The sequence below is a fragment of the Monodelphis domestica genome, chromosome 1 (genome assembly GCF_027887165.1).
Source record: "Monodelphis domestica isolate mMonDom1 chromosome 1, mMonDom1.pri, whole genome shotgun sequence".
Classification (NCBI taxonomy): domain Eukaryota; kingdom Metazoa; phylum Chordata; class Mammalia; order Didelphimorphia; family Didelphidae; genus Monodelphis; species Monodelphis domestica.
Genome location: NC_077227.1, coordinates 603,924,015 through 603,946,347, shown reverse-complemented (window position 1 = coordinate 603,946,347; position 22,333 = coordinate 603,924,015). Strand labels below are relative to the sequence as shown.

Genomic DNA, 22,333 nt, shown 5'->3' with positions numbered 1-22,333 from the left:
AATAGAAACACAGAAGAAAAACTGCTTGATCACATGGGTCGATGGGGATATGATTGGGGATATAGACTCTAAACCATCACCCTAGTGCAAATAATAATATGGAAATAGGTCTTGCTCAAAAGTAAAACACAGTGTACGGGGGAGGAGAAGTAGGGGAGGGAAAGAACATGAATCATGTAACCATGGGAAAATGTTCAAAATTAATTAATTAAATAAAAAATTTCAACTTAAAAAAGAGCAGCTATAAATATTTTTGTACAAGTAGGTCTTTTCCCCTTTTATATTTTCTCTTTGGGATACAAAACCATTAGTAGTATTATTGGATCAAAGGGCTTGCATAGTTTTATAGCCCTTTGGGCATAGTTCCAAATTGCTTTCCAGATTGGTTACATCAGTTCACAACTCCACCAACAATGCATTAGTGTTCCAATTTTGCCACATCCCCTCCAACATTTACCACTTTCCTTTACTACCCTATTGGCCAATCTGATAGATATGAGTTGTGTGAAGATTGGATTTAGCTATTTCCTGATTGTAACAATGAAGATACTTAGTTTAACAAAATCAGGAATGTCTTGGGAACTCTAAATTACTCCACCCTACTTAGACTCTACTTTAGGGGAAGATAAAGTTGTAATCTCCTGATTGAACAATGAAGGTACTTAACTCTTACTTTATAGTGAAGCTTTTAAGTTAAGTCTATTTTAAAACCTTAGCACAAAAAGATGTTAAGTAACTATAAAGGTTAAATTAATCACAAAAAGGTCAAGTAACTAACAAAAGGTGAACTTAACAAAGAAGTGTTAAGTAACTCTAAAGATATAAACTAATCAAAGGAAATGAGAACTAAAGAATGGGCAATTAGAAGAGGGGACACAAGGGTGAAAGGTCTATATATTGGCTCATTTCCTCTCTCCTCTACCTTTTGCGGCAGAGAGTTGGCTGATAGCAGTGTGCTGGGCCTTTCAGCATCTTAGCATGGCTACAAACTATTGTTCAGTTCAGTGGTGAGTTTCTGGCTGAGTTTTCCTCCTTTACTTTCTAACTTTATCCTCTTAGAAACCTTTAATCTTCTTCAGAGACCTAGAGGTGGGGATTTTAAAACTCCCCTGGCACAGGCCAGGCAGGGGAAATCCTATATCCTCTTCCCTCCTTCTCCCTCTATATTAATTAAATTAGCATAAATTTCCAGACTGACTTGGGTATTTTATTTGGGATTTTCCCTGGCGACCAATTAAATCTAGATTTTAAGTCACAACCCTAAAATTATCTTGACAGTTGGCACCTCAGAGTTGTTTTAATTTGCATTTCTCTAATCAAGAGTGATTTAGAACATTTTTATATGATTATTGATGGCTTTGATTTCTTCATCTAAAAATTGCTTATTCATATCCTTTGACCACTTGTCAATTTACTTGTATTCTTAGAAATTTGACTTAGTTCTTTATAAACTTGAGAAATTAGACCTCTATCAGAGACATTTGTTATAAATTCCCCCCCACCCCCAGTTTGTTGTTTCCCTTCTAATCTTTTGTAAAGATAGGATTAACTCTCTCCAGTCTATTTTTAGCTAATCAAATCAAGACGTTAAAGTACCCCTACTGTAAGGGCAGGTTGCAAAAGGGGGAAAAATGGAACATTGAAAGAAGAGATTATTGACAGCAAAGACCATTGGTAGCAGAGGATGCTGGGAGAAAAGAAGGAACTTGCAAAGCTTTGGCTTTTGAGTGGAGACTTTGAACAGGCAGGCAGGAAGCACTTCCTTGCTGGGAATCTTGCCAAGAGCCAATAAAGTATTCACCTGTGTGTAGTCCTGAGATTACTCCTACCAAGTTATTTCAGCAACATAGTACCTCAAGGAACATCTCAACAGAGTGTCAAGACTCTTCAGACCCAGGAGGGTCGTGGACTCTCTGCCTGAGACCCCTGCTCTCTCCCTTTGCCCTTTGCAGCTACTCAGACTATTCCTTAGCTCAATAGTATTATAAATAGGATTGAGAGAATTAGTGGGAAAGGGAAGGAGAAACCCTGGTGGGCTTGACAGCTGCCAGGTTGTAGACCTTTAAGGGTAATAAATTAGGGACCCCGACTTCCTCATTCCAACTCCCCAATTTTCCTTATAGTCATCACTCATAAAATCTTTTTACATACATCTTTTTGTCTTTCAGACATTTCTTGTGGATTATTTCTAGGAATTTAAAGGGAAGGGTATCTGTTGTGGTTAGGTCAGCCATAACAGAGCACTAACCAAGTCCCTTCCCCTGCTGAGTAAAAGATTGGGGAGGCTTGTCTCTGTAACATCCTAGTGCCAGGGAAATCTAGGGTACCTCTTATATCACCTGATAGGGGAGACCTTCCTACCTTCCCATCACTCTCACACAACAGGGGAACCCCAATTTCCCAAGTAGCACCCCTTGACAGCATTACCCAGGAGGAATGAGTGAGAGAGAGTAGGAGTCATCCTATTAAGGCTTCTACCTTTCAATACCTTTCCTCCTTTACAATTAAGTGCAGCTATTTACTCGAGTAAGCTCACACCTCCAAAAGCCATTGCCTGGGCAGTGCTAGGCAAATTGAAAAACTGCCATTGGTTTCTATGAAGAAGGGGAGTGACAGGAAGTGATGTAGAAAAGAGGAGTATAAAAGAAGAGACCAGAATGTTCTAGGGGTCTTTCCTTCCTGGCCATTGGAGAGATTGGTTTCGGGAGATTTCCTTCCTGGTGTTTGGAGTGAGTGGCTGAGATCCCTGCCTTGACTTGGAGGAGACTTTCCCCCCCGGATCCTGTGTTGGCTTACTGGCTGAGTTGTTGAGATTCCTGCCTTGGCTTTGGAGAAGGCTGCACTGGTGGACACTGGGACTTCTGGTTGAGGATTATAGGGAAATCCATGTGGAGACAAGGGACTTGGGAAAGCCCTTGCATGGACTGAACTTGACTTCACTGGAAAAAGGCTAGTAGGCTTCTTAGAATCTGTCTCTCTTTATCTACATTTTTCCACTTTCACTCCACCTCTGTAAATAAAGCTGCTAAATGTCACTTTGACTTAAGATATAATTTAAAATCAGCGACCACAATATTACTTTATAACTGATATTTAGTATAAAACCAAAATTTAAATCTTACATTTGGTTAGATTAGTTTTGTTTGTACAAAAGCTTTTTAATTTATTATAATCAAAATTACTCATTTTATAATCTCTATCTCTTATTTGGTCATAAATCCTTCCCTTCTCCAAATATTTGCCAGGTAAACTATTCTGTGTTCCCCAAATTTAGTTAGGGCATCATTCTTTATAGCTAGATCATATACTGTTTTTTTACCTTATCTTGGGCATGAGATATTGTTCTACACATAGCTTCTGCCATATTATTTTCTGATTCTCCTAGTAGTTTTTGTTAAATAGTGAGTTCTTATTCCAAAAACTGGAATCTTTGGGTTTATCAAACACTAGATTGCTATAGTCATTTATCCCTCTATATTGTATATCTAATCTACTCCATTGATGTACCATTCTACTTAGACAGTACCAGATTGTTTTAAGTAGGCTTTTTCTGTCTCTATTGAAATAATTGTATGATTTCTGTTAGTTTGGTTATTGATATGGTCATTTATGCTGATAGTTTTTCTAATATTAAACCAACTCTGCATTTCTGTTGTAAATCTGACCTGGTCATAGGGCTTGTTTGCATTTATATACATTAACGAAATTGACCTATAATTTTTTTCTCTGTTTTTGCTCTTCCTGGCTTAGGTGACGGTACCATATTAGTTTTATAAAAAGAATTTGGTAGGATTCCTTCTCTATTTTCCCAAATAGTTTATATAATATTGAGAAGAATTGTTTTTTAAATGTTTAGTAGAATTCACTTGTGAATCCATCTGATCCTGGGGATTTTTTCTTAGGAAGTTCATTGATGGCTTGTTCAATTTCTTTTTTTGAGATGGGATTATTTAAGGATTATATTTCCTCTTTTGTTCATTTGGGCAACTTGTATTTTTTGTAAATATTCACCCATTTTACTTAGATTGTCAGATCTATTACACATAATTGGGCAAAATAGCTCCTAATGATTGCTTTAATTTCCTCTTCATTGAGGATAAGTTCCCCCTTTTCATTTTTGGGGTACTGATTATTTGATTTTCTTCTTTCCACTTTTTAATAAAATTAATCAATGCTGTCTATATGGAATTCCTCCCCCCCCCCCCGCATAACTCCTAGTCTTATTTATTATTAGTTCAATGGTTCTCTTTCAATTTTATCAATTTTTCCTTTAATTTTTAGGATTTCCAGTTTAGTCTTTAAATGTGGATTTTTAATTTATCCTTTTTCCAGTTTTTTTAAAATTATATGCCCAATTCATTGATCTGCATTTTCTCTATTTTATTGATGTAAGCATTTAGAGATATAAATTTTCTCTTAAGTACTGCTTTAGCTGTATCCCACAGATTTTGATATATTATCTCCTCATTGCCATTCTCATTAATAAAATTATTGATTGTTTCTATAATTTGTTCTTTAGCCCAACCCTTTTTAAACATTAGATTATTTAGTTTCCAATCAATTTTTGATTTGTCTTTCCATGGTGCTTTATTGATTATAATTTTTATTGTGTTATGATCAGAAAAGGATACACTTATTATTTCTGCTTTTCTGCATTTAGTTGTGAAGTTTTTATGCCCTGATACATGGTCAATTTTTGTATAGGAGTCATATAATGCTTATAAGAAGATTTATTCCTTTCTATTCCCATTTAGTTTTTTTTTTTCCAGAGATCTAACTTTTCTAGGATTTTCTTCACTTCCTTTACTTCTTTCTTGTTTTTTTTTTATTTGTCTAGATCTGAAAGGGTGAAGTTGAGGTCCCTCATTAGTTTTACTGTCTATTTCTTCCTGGAGTTCATCAGGCTATACCATTTGGTGCATATATGTTTAGAATTGATATTATTTCATTGTTTATAGTATGTTTTAGCAAAATGTAATTTCCTTCTGTATCTCTTTTAGTCAGACCTGTCTTTGTCTGAGATCATGATTGCTACTCATGCTTTTATTGTCTCAGTGGAAGCCCAATAGATTCTGCTCCAGCCTCTTACCTTAACTCTGTGTGTGTCTACCTGCTGCAAATGTGTTTCTTATAAATCACATATGGTAGGATTCTGTTTTTTAATCCAGTCTGCTATCCACTTCTATTTTATGGGTGAGTTCATCTCATTCACCTTCAAAGCTATGATTACCAACCATGTATTCCCCTCCATCTTATTTTCTTCTTTTGATGCTGCTCTTTTTCCTTTCACTCTGTGCCTCCTTACCAGTGTTTTGCTTTTTATCACCCCCCCACCATTTCTCTCTCCCTTCTATTACCACTTCCCTACCCTTGTCTTATTCCTCTCCTCCTTCTCTATAGTGTAAGTTAGGATTCTATACCCCAATGAGTATGATTGCTATTCCCTCTCTGAGTCAATTATAATGAGAGTAAGGTTTAAGTATTGTACATCATCACCTTCATACTCCCTTTTACTGAAATAGTTTTTCATGCTTCTTTAGGTGAGATAATTTACTCCATTCCATCTCTCTTCCCTTTTCTCTCAGTGCAATCCTGTTTTTCATCCCCTGATTTAAAAACATTTCCATATCATGTCATCCTAAGTGGCTTACTTCTACACCCTCTGCCTATGTATACTCCTTTTAACTGCTCTATTACTGATAAAAATTTTCAAAAATTACAAATATCCTCTTTCCATGTAGGAATACATAGTTTGCCTTATTGAGTCTCTTCAATTTTCCCTTTCTCATTTACCCTGTTAGGCTTCTCTTGGGTCTTATGTTTGAAATTCAGATTTTCTGTTGAGGTCTGGTATTTTCATCAGAAATGCTTGGAAATCTTCTATTTTATTGAATGACCATTTTCCTCCACTGAAAGAATATACAGTTTTGCTGGATAGGTAATTCTAGGTTGTAATCCTACATCTTTCACCTTCCAGAATAATTTGAAGGCTGCTAATCTCTGTGTAATCCTAACTGTAGTATTTGAATTGTTTCTTTCTGGTTGCTTAAAGTATTTTCTCCTTGTGTGCCCTTGAATTTAGCTATAATATTCCTAAGAGTTGCCATTTGGGGATTTCTATTTTATTCTCTTGTTCAGGAATATCAGGGCAGTTTTCTTTGATAATTTTTGTATTATTATGTCTAGGTTGTTGTTGTTTTTAAATCATGGCTTTCAAGTATTCTAATAATTCTTAAATTGTCTTTCATGGATCTATTTTCCAGGTCAGTTATTTTATTCAATGAGATATTTTATATTTTCTTCTGTTTTTTAAAAATTCTTTTGGTTTTGTATTATCATTTCTTGATTTCTCATGAAATAATTAGCTTCTAGTTGCCCAATTCTAATTTTTAAAAAATTATTTTCTTCTGTGAGCTTTTGAGCCACCTTTTTCATTTGGCCCATTTCTTCTTGTTTTGCTTTCATTTTTCTTCCCTGTTTTTTCTCTGCCTGTCTTAATTGATTTTTTAAATCACTTTTGAGCTTTTCCAGAATCTGAGATCAATTCATATTTTCCTTTCAAGTTTTGCATGTGTTTGCTTTTCTTTCATCGTTTCCTTCTGTGTCTGTGTCTTTCTCTTTGTTGTCATAAACATTTTTCTTTGGTTAGGTGTTTTTTGTTTGTTTTTAATTTTTGCTCATTTCCCAAGCCTTTTTCTTGACTTGCACTTTTATTTTAAAGGTAGGCTCTGTTCTCAGGGAGGATAGGACACTCTTTTAAACTTTAGTTCTTCATTTTTTTTTTAAACTTTACCTTCTGTCTTAGAACTAATACTGTACCCCTGCCTTTAGTTCTTTCTTGATGCTACCCTTAACTTTATTCCTATGTTCCTGCAAATTTCAGTTCTTCCAAGGTGATATGATGGTCTGTGGGCCAGGAGCTCTGAAAGCCACTTCCCACTGCTGATTCAATCACCCCATGAACCTTCTGATGGCTTAAAGTCTAGCCTCAGGCTTGGGAAGGGGCTTTTGGTCTCACTCTGGGCTTGATCAGGTCAGGTGCACTTTGTATTGTCTTGCCCTGGGGCTCCACCTTGAACTTTGGTAAGAACTAGCTAATTCTGGGCTCCAAATGCATTCAGCATATCACTATCTATATTTCCCACCTCAAATAAATGTCTAATTGCTTACAGCTACACCTTCTACAAACTTTCTATCTCTGTTAAAAATACCACAGTCCTCTGAATCACAGAGGTTTCTACCCTTAGGATCATGGTTGACTCTTTCCTATCCCCCACCTTTCATATCCAAATTAGTTGCCAAATCTTACTCAGTCTTTTTCATTTTAATCCTTATCATTCAAATCTCAGTTCAGGGAACAGTTTCTTCAATATATTCCTTTATTCCCCTTTCCTCTACCCTTAATTAATGCTTCTTTTCCTCTAGTCTATACTTTTATTATGTTTGACATCACAGTTTCCATTTGGCATCTTCCTCCCTCCTGCCCTCCATTAAGAGCTCCAGGAAGAATTTTTTTAACCTTATTTTTAATGATTGTTGGTGACAATGATTTGGATATAGATATCAGGGAACCATGTACTGCTTAGACACAAAGATCCTGTCTAATTCATATGCATATATTCATACTCTAGTATGTCAAATACAGGAGATCTCAGCACTCTGTATGTGAATATGAATACCAGTAATTGTTGAAGATGCTTGATTGCATGGTGCTTTTTCTACATGGGTAACAATGCTTGGAGATCAGCAGGAAATGCATTGAACATATACATGCATGAATATTACAAAGGTCTTGATTTTAATTTCAGCAGAGTAGCCTGGCCACAAATGAGGCTGGTTACATTTACTGAATACCATGTAATTTATTGCAGCAGTCAACCTCGGGGGCAGAAAACAAGTAAGGGTACAATAATGGTTTAAATGCATCAATTAAACTTTGTTCTAAAAATGGAATTTGTTTTCTAATGTGGATGACTGGCAATATATTGATGGAAAATTGGGACACATTATTATGCATACACTTTTCAATAAAGCTTATCTAAATGTGCTGAATCTGAAAGACCTCACTTGCTAATTTGGACATCAAGAAACAGGAGCTACATTAGACAAGAATACTCCGCAATTTGTTGAAAGATGTGTGTTCACACATCTCCTTTAAAACCAGCACTCATTCATACATAGAAGTACAGAACAATGAAACCCTTTCATAAACTCATGTTGGATAAGGTATTAGTCAAAAATTATAATTTTGTATTTTAATGATCATGGGAATACTTTAAATTTTACTTCATTACATATTTTAAATTAAATTCAAAATTGTCTACACATTTTGTTAATTTGGACAAAATGCTCTTCTGTGTGATAACATGCTAGTCCTCAAACTAACATTATAGGTTGGTTTTCTATAAATGTATTATCTGAGCTCAATAAATATTCTTGCTTAAGATGCCTTTATAGGAAAAAAAAGAATTGTTTAAGTAGGCTTACTTCGTTACTGGCACCCATTTTCTTTCAAGTCGTGTTAAAAGAGTCAATATGATTTGTTATGTGGGCTTTTGGAAGAGGACTAATGTGTGGCATACAGATTACAAAAGAAAAATTTTAGGTTTTAGTGAATGAAACCTCTATAGCTTGTGAACTAATTTCTAATACAAATGTATTGTTGGTTGCTGATTAATGGAATTAGCTGTTGTCAACCTTCTCTTTTGGCAGGGAGCTAATTTAAGTAGTCCACCTGGTTAAGAAACCCAGTCAGAAAGCTACAAAAGGAATTGAAAGCATTCTATCTTCTGTTGCGAAGTGAAAATAATAAATAGCCATTAAAGCAAGTGGAATCATAGCAAGCAAGCCAAGCAAATCTGTAATCATAAACTGCATAGTTGTTCCTATATTCTCTTGAATGTATTACTCTCAATGACAAAGAAAAGCATCAGAAACTTCTTTTCTCCTGCTTCAACATCATTAATAGATGTTATCTTACCCTGCTGCCAGCTACTGATCTTCTCTTGGTATTTTCTAATACCCCTATAAGTATTTATTTTCTAAAGTCACAGGAGAAATACAAGTTGTGGAAACTTGTAAAAAGTTTTCTGTAACCCCCTGTAAAAAGAATAGAAGGAAACTCTGTTGGTTAAAGATCATTCTAACAAGTGTCACCTTCCAAGTGCCCTGAATACATACATGGAATCATTCATCTCTAGGATATTCTGAAGAGATAGAAGAAGAGGCAGGCTGTGATCTTTTCACAGTAAAAGAAAAAAGACATAAAAGGTTCCTAATGGTTGGCAGTTAGAACTGATGACACATAAAATACTTCAGATGAACTCTGACTAGGACAGAGTAAAAGTGTGATCCTAGTCTTTACTCCTCCCTAGTCATACTATTTAGCCTAAGAAGGCATTAAAAACTTCTTAATGTTACTGAATCATACTGTTCAAGAGGTTATAGTCCACTAAAATCTCTATATCTTCAGATGATCTATCTCCTGTGACCCCAATATGATGATGAACACCCAAATTAAGATATAACCAAGAGTAGAAAACAGTAAATATCCATGAATTCCTTCCCTCCTCTATGAGTATCTCCTATCTTCATTCTCTTTATTGTTTTCTTTCCTCCAGTCTACAAACAAATCTATCTCCATTCTTAAAAATAAAAAAAAATCCAATCTCATTAGATCCCACAATCTTTTTTTGTCTCCTCCTTTTCTCAATTGAACTCCTTGAAAAAGCAGTCTAAGTCTACCTCAGTGCTGCTGTGTCTTCTTTCATTTTTAAAAATTCCTTACAATCTTGTTTTTGATCTCATCATATAAGTGAAACTACAGACTTTAAAGTTACCGATGATTTTTTATTATCAAATCTAATGACCTTTTTTTTTTCAATTTTTTTCCTTCTCAACCTCTTGGTAGCAGGAAATTATTGACCAGAGGTGTGAAACTGGCAACCCAGATCAAAATGTAATTGGGAAATGTTTAACAAAATTAATAAAGACACAATACAACATAGATAATATACGTTTGGGAGTTTTCTAAGTCAATAGGCAATCTGTAAGGAATATATTTCTATTTAAGTTGGAAGACTTTGCTGCTAGCTACACTATCCTCCTGGATACTTTCTTTTCTTTTAGTTTTAATGACACTGCTTTCTTTCTATCTGTCTGATTATCCATGTCATGACCACTAATTAATTGAACATGTTCTCCAATACTCTCTATTTAGCCCTCTCTCCACTTTCTTAATTGGTGACTTCAGCAGTCACCGAGATGACTTCCAGATCTCCAGTCTCACATCACCAAGTGCCTACAGCAATTAGGACAGTTCCTGGCACAGAGTAAGTGCTTAATAAATGCTTTTTCTCTTCTCTCCCCCTAAAGAATATTTTCAAACGTATGTCCTGTAGGAATCTCCAGCTCAACACCTCCAGAACTGAACTCACTCTCTTCTCCCTAGACTCATTTCTCTGCCTCTTACTAGAAAGGCTCCCACCATCCTTTCTGTCTCTTAGGTTTGTGATTTTGGTGTCATCCTTGATTCTTCACTCACATTCACCTTACATAGCCAATCAGTTACTAAATCTTGTCCTTTATATCCCACAACATCCCTTTCTCCTCACTCACGTAGACACCACCTTAATTCATTCCCTTGTTGCCTGGAGTATTGCAATAGCTTCTTCACTGGTTTCACTACCTCCAGCCTGTCCCCACTCTGATCTACCCTTCATATGGCTACCAGTAACCCAGTCTGACAAAGTTAGCCCTTTACTCATGAAACCCTGGGGATTTCCTATTACCCCCAGAATCAAATACAGCTCTTTTTTGGCATTTAAGTCTTTTGGCAACCTGGTCTATCCCTCCTTTCCCAGTATCCTTAGATATTCCTTCTAGTAGCACTAGCTTACTCATTGTTCTTCATATATGACACTGCAAATCCCACCTTTGTGTTTCTTCTTCCTACTCAATTCTACCTCTTGGATCCCTAGTTTTCTTCCCTCCAAGGTTTCAAGAGAAAATAATCAGTTAAAATCTACTTTACACATTATCTATGATTATTCTCTTTAAACTCTTTTTTGCCCAACTGTGATGAATGGAAACCAGAATCTTTTTTATGATAAATCCATTAGTGCTGGAGTCTCTTCATTCAGAGTGATTGAGAACTTTCCTGAAGGACATTTAGAATAGTTGATTAAAAAAAAATCTTTTGCCACTCCCCTGTTATTAAGTGGCTAGCAAAGTTGGCCACTGTGCCATTTAAATACTACCAGACGTGCTAAATGTGAATGTCATTCTTTTAAGGAAATAGTGACTTGCAATGCAATATTATTGTGGAGTAGATGTTGGTATAATATACTGGGAAAGAGGCACTTATAAGCATGGAAGATAATTCTAATTCATACATGATATCACCTTTGATTTATATATGCCATCACTACAGAGTAAATAATCAGTAATTTCACAAATTTGCATATTTATACTCATAATGGCTAATCATGTTTTTAATTAGTTATTCTGCCTTAAGGCCATTAGTTGCCATGAACAAATGAAAATAATTTTAATTTCCACAAATGTGTGAATTTCATAGTGGAGACTTATGCTCAAACTCTTTCCTATGATATTTGCATTCAAGGTACAAAGTTATACTTAAAACAATTAACTGTTCTCTATAATAAAGGCTTAAACAAGAGTCCTATGCAACATATTTGTCCATTGTTCTCTTCTTGTTAACATGTTTAAGCCCGCCTTCTTTATGAATAATTCAAGGCATTATTTTTCCTCAATAAATCTTCTTGAGGTAGACTGGGACAGGTAACAAGCTAATTCACAAGAAACTGAGAAACTAAGGCACAGAAAAACTGACTAATTCAGCATCATATAGATAAGCATAAAACCAGATCTGGAGACCAAGGCAATATTGATCCCCAATTTAGTGCTCTTTCTATTAGATGATATATATACTGCTGGGTTATTCAGAATAAGTTTTACAAAGATGGGTGGCTATGCCTTTATTCCACAACTAAGCCTTGGAATGCTTGTGAAATCTGAAATAGTTATCTTTATAAACTTAAAACCACCTACTGAACAAGGTGTGATTTAAAACAAAAACACAGAACCCAATTTATTTATTAGATATCCATGGTTTTGAATTAGAATCCCTGGGAAGCATCCAAGATGCACGAATGTCCTCAATTCATCTGCATTTTGAGTAAGGTCTGTATTATGTATAATGTAATTATACATTAAATGTATTATCAGGGCTAAAGCATTCTTAAGTGCCATGGAAACTTAGGTTCAAAGGAGTTTTTCAAATCACTGATAAGAGAATCTTGATAGGACTTCAAAAATATGCAGTGATTGTGATTCTAGAGGACCAGAGGTGTGCTGGAGCCAGCTCCAAGAGGCTTGAAAAGGCCATTGCTACATTTTCAGTGTGGGTATTTTCACCTAAGAAATCAGCACTTTCACAAATCAGGGCTTGAATTATTGTTCTGTGGATTGTTTAGACTTAAGAAAGTATTAATAATTTGGTTTAAATGCATTAAATCGCATGTTTTTAAAACTGGAGAGCCTGGTTGTTAAACATTTACCAGCATACCCCGGCATCACCCTATAATCATTGCTTGAGTGCAGCAAGAGTGAAGTAGAAGGCTCAGACAATAAAGTCAACACCAGACTTGACTGTAGGCTAATTAATAATAATAATTGTGACAGCCAGTTATGGTAACTGGCATTTATATAGGCTTAAGATTTGTAAAGTGTTTTATATTCATTATCTTGAGTCTCATAATATTCCTGCAGACCAATGACGAATCATGCTAACTATCAAAGGAATGAATTTGGTGCAGAATGAGACGTATGTTTTGGACATGGCCTATGAGAAAATTAGTTTTGCCTGACTGACATTTTCAAAGAGGAATTTAATTTATTTTTGGTTTTCCCCTCCAATGGAAATAGAGGGGAATGAATGTAAATGAATGTAAGAGAGAGAGAGAATTTGTTAATTAAAAACTCAAAGTTTAGAGAAATATACCAGTATGTGTTCTGGTTACTATTCTTGCTATGATAAGACAAGCTTAACCACTATTGTTGCTTCAAAGTGAGAAAAATTAAAGGTGACGTGTCAATTTAAGAATATACACGGATATCTTAGAAATTTCTGGCTCCATGATCTCAGGCCATGTTTCCTCCTCTCCTCAAAATGCCTGCTAGTTACCTCTGGTTCAAAACTTAATCGAACAGTTGCTCTCTGGCCTCCAAAATATACTTTTGTTAGTACTGATTTTGTTTCTCCCCAGAACATAAGTTCTTCATTATCTATAAAACCACAGGGTGCCTGGTTTCTGAATCCCAAATCTGCATGAGAAATGACACAATCAGGCCATATTCCAAGCAATTCAATAAACATGCCATTGCTGAGGGCCAGAATTTCTTCTGTTAAAATAACTTGTTCCTTTGGAATGCAACATTTTACTATCATGTGTTCAAATTCTGCTACTTAAAAAAAAAATCCAAAAAACTCCTCCTCATTGTACAGTCTGTTTTATTGTGCCAAGAATGAGAGATACAGCATGCCTCAGACCTAACATTGCACAATGGCTATGGAAAAAACATTTCATGTTTCTGTAAGAGGAGGGTCATTTTCTATCAGACCATTTGCAGAAGCCTGACTGTCATTTCCTAAATGCTATCAAAAAGTCTTTTTGCTAATCTTTATCCCTACTGACATTCTAAGTGCATGAATGACACATTAAAGACAAATATGATCTCAAAACTTCCAACCTGCTACTCATTTGGTCTCCTGATGTATCCTCCGAAGAGAGGAAACATAAAAAGGGACAGAGTCAGCTTTATAAGTCGAAAATACAACTAACTTAAAGGGGAAAAAATGAGGGGGGGATGCAGAGGAGAGACTGGCAGGGGAAAATCCTTTATGTGCCATGTGGACTTCTGAAAGCCACCCCTCCCTCCCTTTTTTCAAAGGAGACTGCTCCAGTCTCACCAATCTCTAAAAGCAGTTCCCACAGTGCTTTGCAGCACAGGTAGCTAGTCAGGACTGACAGAATAATACTTAGAGCCCAAGGAGGAAAAGGTAAAGGGAAAGTCATGGATAGTGGAGGTTACTGACCTGGAAATTCAGAGAAGTGTTGGAAGAGTAGGAACAAATTCATTGGGAATAAGGATGTCTACTTTTCAAAGTGCAGAAAACATTACTAAGAATGAAGAGTTTAAAAAAATTCAAAAGAAAATAATTAAAATGAGATTTTGACAATACTCTTCAATAAGTCGGTTTAAAGTAAGGATCTTATGTATGTTAATGAAAAAAAAAAAACAGATCTCAAGCCAATCTGGCAAGAAATGAAAAGATGCTATTTTTTATCTATTGGTATGGGTCAGGTAGAGGATGGAGAGAGAAGGGTAGATATTTAAAGACTTAGCATTAAGAGTTAAGTTAATTTTCCTTAAACCTATAGGTTAGCTTAAGATCTCAACACTTTTTCATCTCCCTGTGATGGAAATCTAACTGACAAGTGATCCCAGTTTTATTAGGAAACCCTCTTCATCTTTTAGCTTGGATCCTCATCCTGAGCTCAAGACTATTGGTGTTTGTTCCTTTCAGGTTTTCAACAGGTGCCAGGAAGACAGGACACATGGATAAGGGGTGGAGGAGGTACAGGGGGTCAGTAACCAAACATTAATGCTCTGAGGAGTTCTTGGTTCCCAGAACAAGATAGATTTTCTTAATGGAAAAGAAGAGAAGAGTTACCTATTGGGAACTGAGCTAAGGCACTAAGACTGCAGCAGGTGGAAATAACTTACACATTAACAAAAGGACCAAGCTTCACTGGGTCCCTGAGGAAGAGAGATGCTGTTCACAAAGTTGCCTTATTAGTAAAAATAAGATTTTTTTAAAAAAAGGATGAGAACATAAAATTATTGAATCCTTTTTTTAAAGTAATATTTTGCTGTCCTCCCAGAGAGATTTGCTTCAGTTTTCAAGAGTTGTATGAGCTGTGTTTAGAGCAAAGTCTGGTAAAACATTTTGAGCAGCTTTGGCTCATCCTGGATTCTCCTTGAAAGTGTTTATTTTTATTTTTATTTTCTTCTTCCCTTGCAGGTAAAAAAAATCCATTCTCTCCTATTTTTGGCATTATTTCAAACAATCCAATAATCTCTGTCTCCCCTGCCCACTTACCCTCCCTCCTGCCCCCCAAAAGCCCAATGTGCGGCAGTTCTCTTGTATGTATGCTTTGATCATCTCTTCATCATAGCTTGATAAATGCAGCCTGTTGATTCTGCTTTTGCACTGTGTCAGCAAGAGGAAAGACACTGGATATGGCTATATCCACTATACCTTGGCAAAGCTCTGCATAAAGTTTCCTAAAATCAGAGACAGACAGAGATAGACAAATAACATAGAAAAATAATCATTACATGTGTTCATAAGAAAAAAAAAGTATAATGTTTTTCTTATCCTTTTGTCCCCAGCCTGCTTATAAAAATCATTTTTTATCTCTCCTATGACAAAAACAAAACTGCATGGGGCACCTAGGTAGTAGAATGGATAGAGATCAAGATCTAGAGGCAGGGAATCCTGGTTCAAATGTGTCTCAGACATATCCTAGCTGTGTGAGGAGTCACTTACCCCCAATTGCCTGGCCCTTACCACCCTTCTGCCTTAGAATCAAGAGAGAAGGTAGGGATTAGAAAAGAAAAAAAGCAAAGTTGCAATGATACATATGAATTAGGGCATGGGAAAATCAGCATCTTTTGAATGTGCTCTGATTTGATTTTGGGTACCAGCTTCTAGAGAAAACTCAACAAATTATTTAACCATCTTCTTCATAAAGAACTTGGGAGATTGATGTTTATTCTGATCTGCCAAGTGAAGGACTGCTTAGTGTCCTAGACATTGAGTTCTTTTCATCCTTTCCCATGTGCCCAAGTGATCACCAGATCCCAGCTTTTGAGAGGAAGAGACTGAAGAGATTGGTTATCCAGTCTAATCTCTTCATTTACTCCTGTGAGTTGAGTGTGATAAAACAACCCAGAAAACTTCTGACTTGAGCCTGCATTAAGACAGGCATTCACTTTTCCACAAAATGACTAATATGGAAAAATATTTTACATGATTTCACATGTAAATCTATATCAGATTGCTTATTTTTTGGGGGGAGGAGGAAGGGTGAGAGGGAGGGAGAGAATTTGGAACTCAAAATTTAAAAAAATTAATGATAAAGATTGTTTCTACATGTAACTGTGAGGAAATTGCTGTTTTGTTTTGTTTTTGTTTTTTTTTTTAAACAAAGCAAAGCATGAAATGATGGTTTTGCTGTCCTCTGTCCTGCATAAACCTTATCTGAAGCATTGTGTTCAGTTCTGAAAATCCTATTTTGGAAGGACACCTGAAGCGTCCGGAGAAGATTACCTACGATGCTGGAAGGTTTGAAGTTCATGTTAGGAGAACATTGGTTGCAGGACATAGTTTGGTGAGAAGACAGAGGGGGAACATGAGAGAGGGCTCCAAGTATTTAAAGGGCTGGCATGTGGAAGGATCAGATTATTTTTTGGAAATGGCAGAATTGGGGGCAAGGTATAGAAATTACAAAGGGACAAACAGGTTTGATCTAAGTTAAAAATGACCAATTAGAACTAATGAAAGTCAAAACAGACTGCTTTGGGATATAGTAGAGTGCCCTTGTGGGATTTCCCTTCATAGAAATTCTTTAAGCAAAAACAATTGTTGTGGATGAGGGAGAAGGAATTTAGATTTGAGTTGAATTCCATAGATTCTGGGGAGCCTTCTAACCTTGCAAGTCTGTGATTCTGTTACTAAGGCCTGAAGATAATGACTTTTTCAGAGTTATGCAAACAGATGAGGGGTTGAGTTCTGGCTCTTATGAAATGGTTTACTTTAAAAAGTGCCTCGCTTTCCCCTTATGATCCTCTTCGGTTTTCTGAGACAAGTCTTATGTCCACAACTCCAGCCCATGGGCATCACTCCTTTCTCTGAACCCCTACAGCATTTACTGTCTGTACCACTTAATGGTGACATTGATCCCATGACTGCCATGTAGTTTTAACCGATTTTTTAATGTATTGTCTGCCTTTTCTTCCCAGCTAGATTATGTCATTGTCATTGGCCACACAGTAAAATAGAAGGAACATTGGACTTGGAATCTGCTAATTACTGAAGACATGACCTCTCTGAACCTCAAATTTCTTATCTGTAAGATAGGGACAATGATACTCTCACTACCTACCTTGCAGGGTTGGGATGGGGAGGTCATTTTGTAAACCTCAAAGGATTATACAAATAGGATCTATTATAATGATTATGTATTTCTTTTCTTATTCCCCAAAGCATGTATACAGTGTTGAGCACATTGTAGATGTTTACTAAATACCTGCTGAATGAGGGAGAAATTGTGCAATAAGAACCTATTATCAATTTGTACTAAAAGAAGAAAAAATATATTTGGGGCTGGCTTACTGTGCACATGCGGGAGCCCCATTGACTTCAATGAGCCAGACCTTTAGTTCCTCATCTACCATGAAGTCAAAGCCAAAGAGCTGGAAACTCTGGTAGTGAAGGTGTTTGGTGCTGATTGCAGGCTCTATACACATAAGGCAGCTTCTGTAAAATTGAAAAAAGAAAGGAATTTAGTAAGGAAGGAAAGAAGCATTTATTGAGTCTTCTATGTGCCACGATCATTTCATTTGATCCTTACAATAATCTTGGGAGGTAGGTGCCATTATTATCCCCATTTTATAGCTAAGGAAACTGAGGCTAATTGCAATGAAGTGACTTGCCCAGGGATATCTAGCTAGTAAGCTAGTAATGAAGCTGAAACTTATCAAGGTTAAATGACTTGGACACATGATCGTGGACAAGAACTAGTAGCCAGAATCAAAGCATAATCATCTTTTTCTGATGCTAAGGACAGTCTTCTGTCCACTTTGCCACCCTTCATCTCTATTTCCTTTTCCAGAGTTTGATACTATCAGAGAATTAGAGAGAACCAATCAATCAATAATTTTCTTCGAAGTTCTGAAATTACCAGTGTGTTCAACCATACTTAAAGTGTTATTTCTTTGCCAATAGTTATAAGAGAATTGGACAAACTAAACACTCAATTGAGCTTACTTCCAAAGGTTTATTTTTCAAGTACCTATAGATGTATATTGCTTTAACAAGGAGATGATTTTCTGTGTATTTTCAGTAGGAGAAGGGATGAATTGGAACAAAATCCTTTTTTGTAAAACAAAACTAAAACACTGCTCTTTACCAGTGAATGAACTATATGGAAAAAAGCAAAAGGAATCATTTTTTCCCCTACATCCCTCCTTCCCTCTCTCCCTTCTTTTCTTTGTCTCTCTGTTTCTGTATTTCTGTTTCAAATCTGGAACTGTGATTTCAATTGTTTAGAAAATTCTTGTTATGAAAACTCCATCAGTACAGATATATAACAATTGTTTCATTTATAATCTTAGAAAGCTGACTAAATAAGCTGACATATAAATAATAAATAAAATAAAAAAGCTGACAAATAAGAGGGACTTTAAAGTTGGCTTGAGGCCAACTTTCATTTCATTTCACCATGCTGCTTCCAGATTAAATGATGGTGATCAATTATCATTAATTCAAGGGTCATAGGATCTGGAGTTCATCTTGTCCAACATTCTCATATTTCAAAACCAAGGAAGAAAGATGAAGTGATCTACCAAAGGTCAAAGAGGTAGCAAAGAAGCAGAAGTGGGATTTGAACTCAGGTCTTATATCTTCAAAGTCAATGCTGCTTCTACTACATCACACTTCTTGACAAAGATACATTTTTCAGATTTCCTGAGACTGAGATCCCACTGCTTTGCTACACCAATACTGGACCAAGGAATGTAATAAAAAACAAACAAACAAACAACTAAGCATGATTGTTTAATCTAATTTGGAAAGTTGAATGAGTTGATTAAAAATGATCTTGAAAAAAGGAAAGAGTATCCATTGGTTGGATTGAAATGTATAGGATGGTGTGACCTCTGAGAATGAGGCTAGACAGAGACCTAGAAGTTCACTACAGCCTGAATCTTGGAGTCTACTAGAAGGATATATGTTAGAATATGAGTTTAAAAAGAAAAAGTAAAAGAATAACAGACTGAATCAACATTTTAAAATGGGCAATTAAAGAGCTTAGCACTTTAAAACATTCATTTCTATGATTATGATTCTTCTGATTACTTTGATTACATGACTAATTCCTTCTATTACCCTCTGCCAAAAAAGAAGATAAATGATTTCAAGTGTCTAGTCACAAAACAAAAGAAGATACTTGTTTTTTTAAAAGTATTGTTCTATAATTAAATACTAATATTCAGAGAAATGCTTCTCTAATTTTTTTCTTAAGTCTGAAATCCCTAGAATCATGAAGAGACAATAATATGATTTCCCCACCTAGATACAAGAAGCCTTGCTTATTCTACGATCATAACACCTTGCCCATCTGTTCTCTTCTCTCCCTGTACGTGGCTGTCACCCTAGTTCAGGCTACCATCATTTTCATCTGACTTACTGTAATAGGGCCCTTACTTATCCCCACTTTCAGTCTCCCTCTCTTTTCAAAACACCCTCCATATACCAAAAAACTCTTTCTAAGTCACCAATCTGCTAAAATATCTTAGTGGCTCCAAATTTTTATTATAAAATATTAAACACAGACTAGCATTAAAGCTCTTTTACAATCTGGTTCCAACTTACATTTCCAGATTATATAATACATCCTCCCTTTTATGTACTTTGTATTCCAACTAAACTGGACCACTAACTGCTCCATGAATTCATCATTCTGTGTCTCACCTCCATGCCCTTGCATAGGATACTCCCTATGCCTGGAGTTCTTTGTTTCACCTCCACCATCTCAAAATATTTAAGTTCCTTTAAAGTTCAGCTCAGATGCCACTATGTACATGAGGCTTTTCTTGATCCCTGCTAGAGCCCTCTCTTCCCCTCTCCAATTTACTTAATTTTTTTTTTTCAATTATCAGGCATTATTTTTTTCTCCTTCTCAAGTTACTTAAAAAAATTAGCTTCCCTCTTGAATATCAAGCATATGTTTGTTTTTTTTTCTACCTCTTAAGTCCTTCTACCCACTGGGGGTAAGGGTAAGCAAAAAAATTCAGAATCCTCCTAGTCATAAGCTTATTTATCTACATGTAATCCCCTGTGGATGCAAATTCCTTGAAGGCAGAGACTTAAATTTTCATATCCTCAGTGTTTTTCTTGGGATTGTGGTAGTTAACAGTTTTATGATTTGAATGAAGATATAGATGGAAAATTTATCAGATCTGAATATGACACAATGTGGGAAGGATACTTAACACACTGGCTAATAGAGCCAGAAACCAAAAATATCTCAACAAACAAAAACATTGGACCAAATCAAATAAGATGATAATTTAACAGGAATAAATAGAAACATCCTTGATTTTTTAAAATTTCTACCTCTACGAGGCCCAAGTTTTCTTCAAGAGGAAGCCTTTCATGATAAACTAGTTGCTAGTGTTTCCTCCCTACTCAAACTGCCTTTTATTTATGTATCTGTACACATGCTGCCTTCTTCCCTCCCATGCTTCCCTTCCATCTATCCCTTGAATATAAAGACTTATTTTGGCTTTACTCCCCAAAACCTAGCATAGCTCCCAGCAAGTTCACAAATGCATCTATGATCTCCTCCATTCATAATCCCACTAATGATGCAGAGAACAGTCCTTCCAGAAAGCCTGCTCATCCTGTGTGACTCTTGGCCATGTCCTCCCATAAACTGGCCACAGAGGAGTCTACTGCATTCACTGGAGGCCATCTTCTAGACACCTCAAGGGTACTCTTGAAGATCATGCCCCTTGAGGATATATTTTGATCCACTTCTTCAGTTCCTTACTGTTTATATGTTGCTGCCTGTTCATACTCACCATAAACTTCTTTGCAATGCCCTCTCTGGGATAATCAATCTTAATTCTTTGGAAACAGTTATAGTTCATGTCTATTCCATGTCATATAGCAATACTGGTAGAATGTTGGAATTAAAAATATGGGTATTTGCTTACCTGAGAAGCTTGTGAGTCAGTAAAGGAGCTTTGCCATATCCCAAAGGCAAACCAGCCTGCCCTCCCTAAGGCAAACCAGTTCTTGTCCTGTTCAACTCTGGACCCAATTCCTTGACCATCTGTATTGTCTGTCCCAAACATACATTCAACAAATATTTAGTAAGCACCTAATATATAACAGACAAGGAAAAGAGATAATAAGTGCTTAATAAATGTTTGCTGAATTTAAAGAAATAAAGGAAAGCTGGACCCATTTTAGAATTCAGTCTAGATGCCTGAGCATCTTAGTCTAATCACCCAGCTCTCTTGTGTGTGTGGGCAGATGGTGGTAAACCTTCTTTCTCCAAATTCCCATCATGTTCTTCAAAGACTTTGTACTCTCTATAAAACTGTAAAAGATATAAACAAGTAAGCTCTCTTCTTGTGTGTTTACTATGCAGTATTATGTTTTTGTTACCTGTATCTGTTATTTTGTAAGTTCCCTGAGAGCAGGAACTTCAATTTTTCTAAACTTTGTAGCCTTACTAGGGCATAGGTACCATGCTCTGCATATAGTAGCTACTAAAGAAATGTTTAAAAAAATTAAATTGATGTGGTTATGCTGCCCCTTAAGAACTAGTTCTCAGAACGTGAAACAGTAAAATTTATTTCTAGGCATACACTGTCTTCAGTTGTTGGAGAAGTGGAGGCTTGTAACTAACTAATTTTAGATCTTTTGCAAAGCCTTTAGGTAGAGGACTTCTCACTGACAGAAATGCTTATACATGTCTATGAGGATCCGGTCAGATTAGATCAAGAGAGCATGGCTACCCAAGCCATTTGTTCACAAGCAAGACTTGATGAGAGAAGCTGTCATTGTGTGTTTGTGGAAAAGACTCAGTGATCCATAATAGTAACTTACATGAACCTAATTTGGGCCCAGGGCCTTTAAATTTCAGAATCTCCATTCACACTGCTGAATTAGATAGTCTATAGTATGTTCTTCATACTCAGCAAATTAAAAAAAAATTCAACTAAAAGAAAGCTTGTGTTTAACTAATTGGAACATTGGATAGAGTGCCAGGCCTGAGTTCAAATCCATCTTCAGATACTTTCTATCTATGTGAACTTGGGCAGTCACTTAACCTTTTTTGCCTCAATTTCCTCATCTGTAAAATAAGCTGGAGAAGGAAATGGCAAACCACTCCAGTATCTCTGCCAAGACCCAAGATAGGGTCATGAAGAGTCAGACATGACTGAACAA

The 22,333-nt window shown here is 36.1% G+C and overlaps 1 protein-coding gene across 1 annotated transcript in view; it reads right to left on the bottom strand.

Annotated features, from left to right (window-relative positions):
- Positions 1 to 13,517: 13,517 nt before the first annotated feature.
- The window catches only part of TTL (tubulin tyrosine ligase), a 49,235-nt gene continuing 40,419 nt past the window's right edge, over positions 13,518 to 22,333 (bottom strand). Inside the window, exons 6-7 of the mRNA XM_001373839.4 lie at positions 17,486 to 17,629; positions 13,518 to 15,372 (exon numbers count right to left, since the gene is read on the bottom strand). Of these exons, the coding sequence (XP_001373876.1) occupies positions 15,258 to 15,372; positions 17,486 to 17,629 (259 nt within the window). The 3' untranslated portion in view covers positions 13,518 to 15,257. The remainder of the gene's footprint in view (positions 15,373 to 17,485; positions 17,630 to 22,333) is intronic.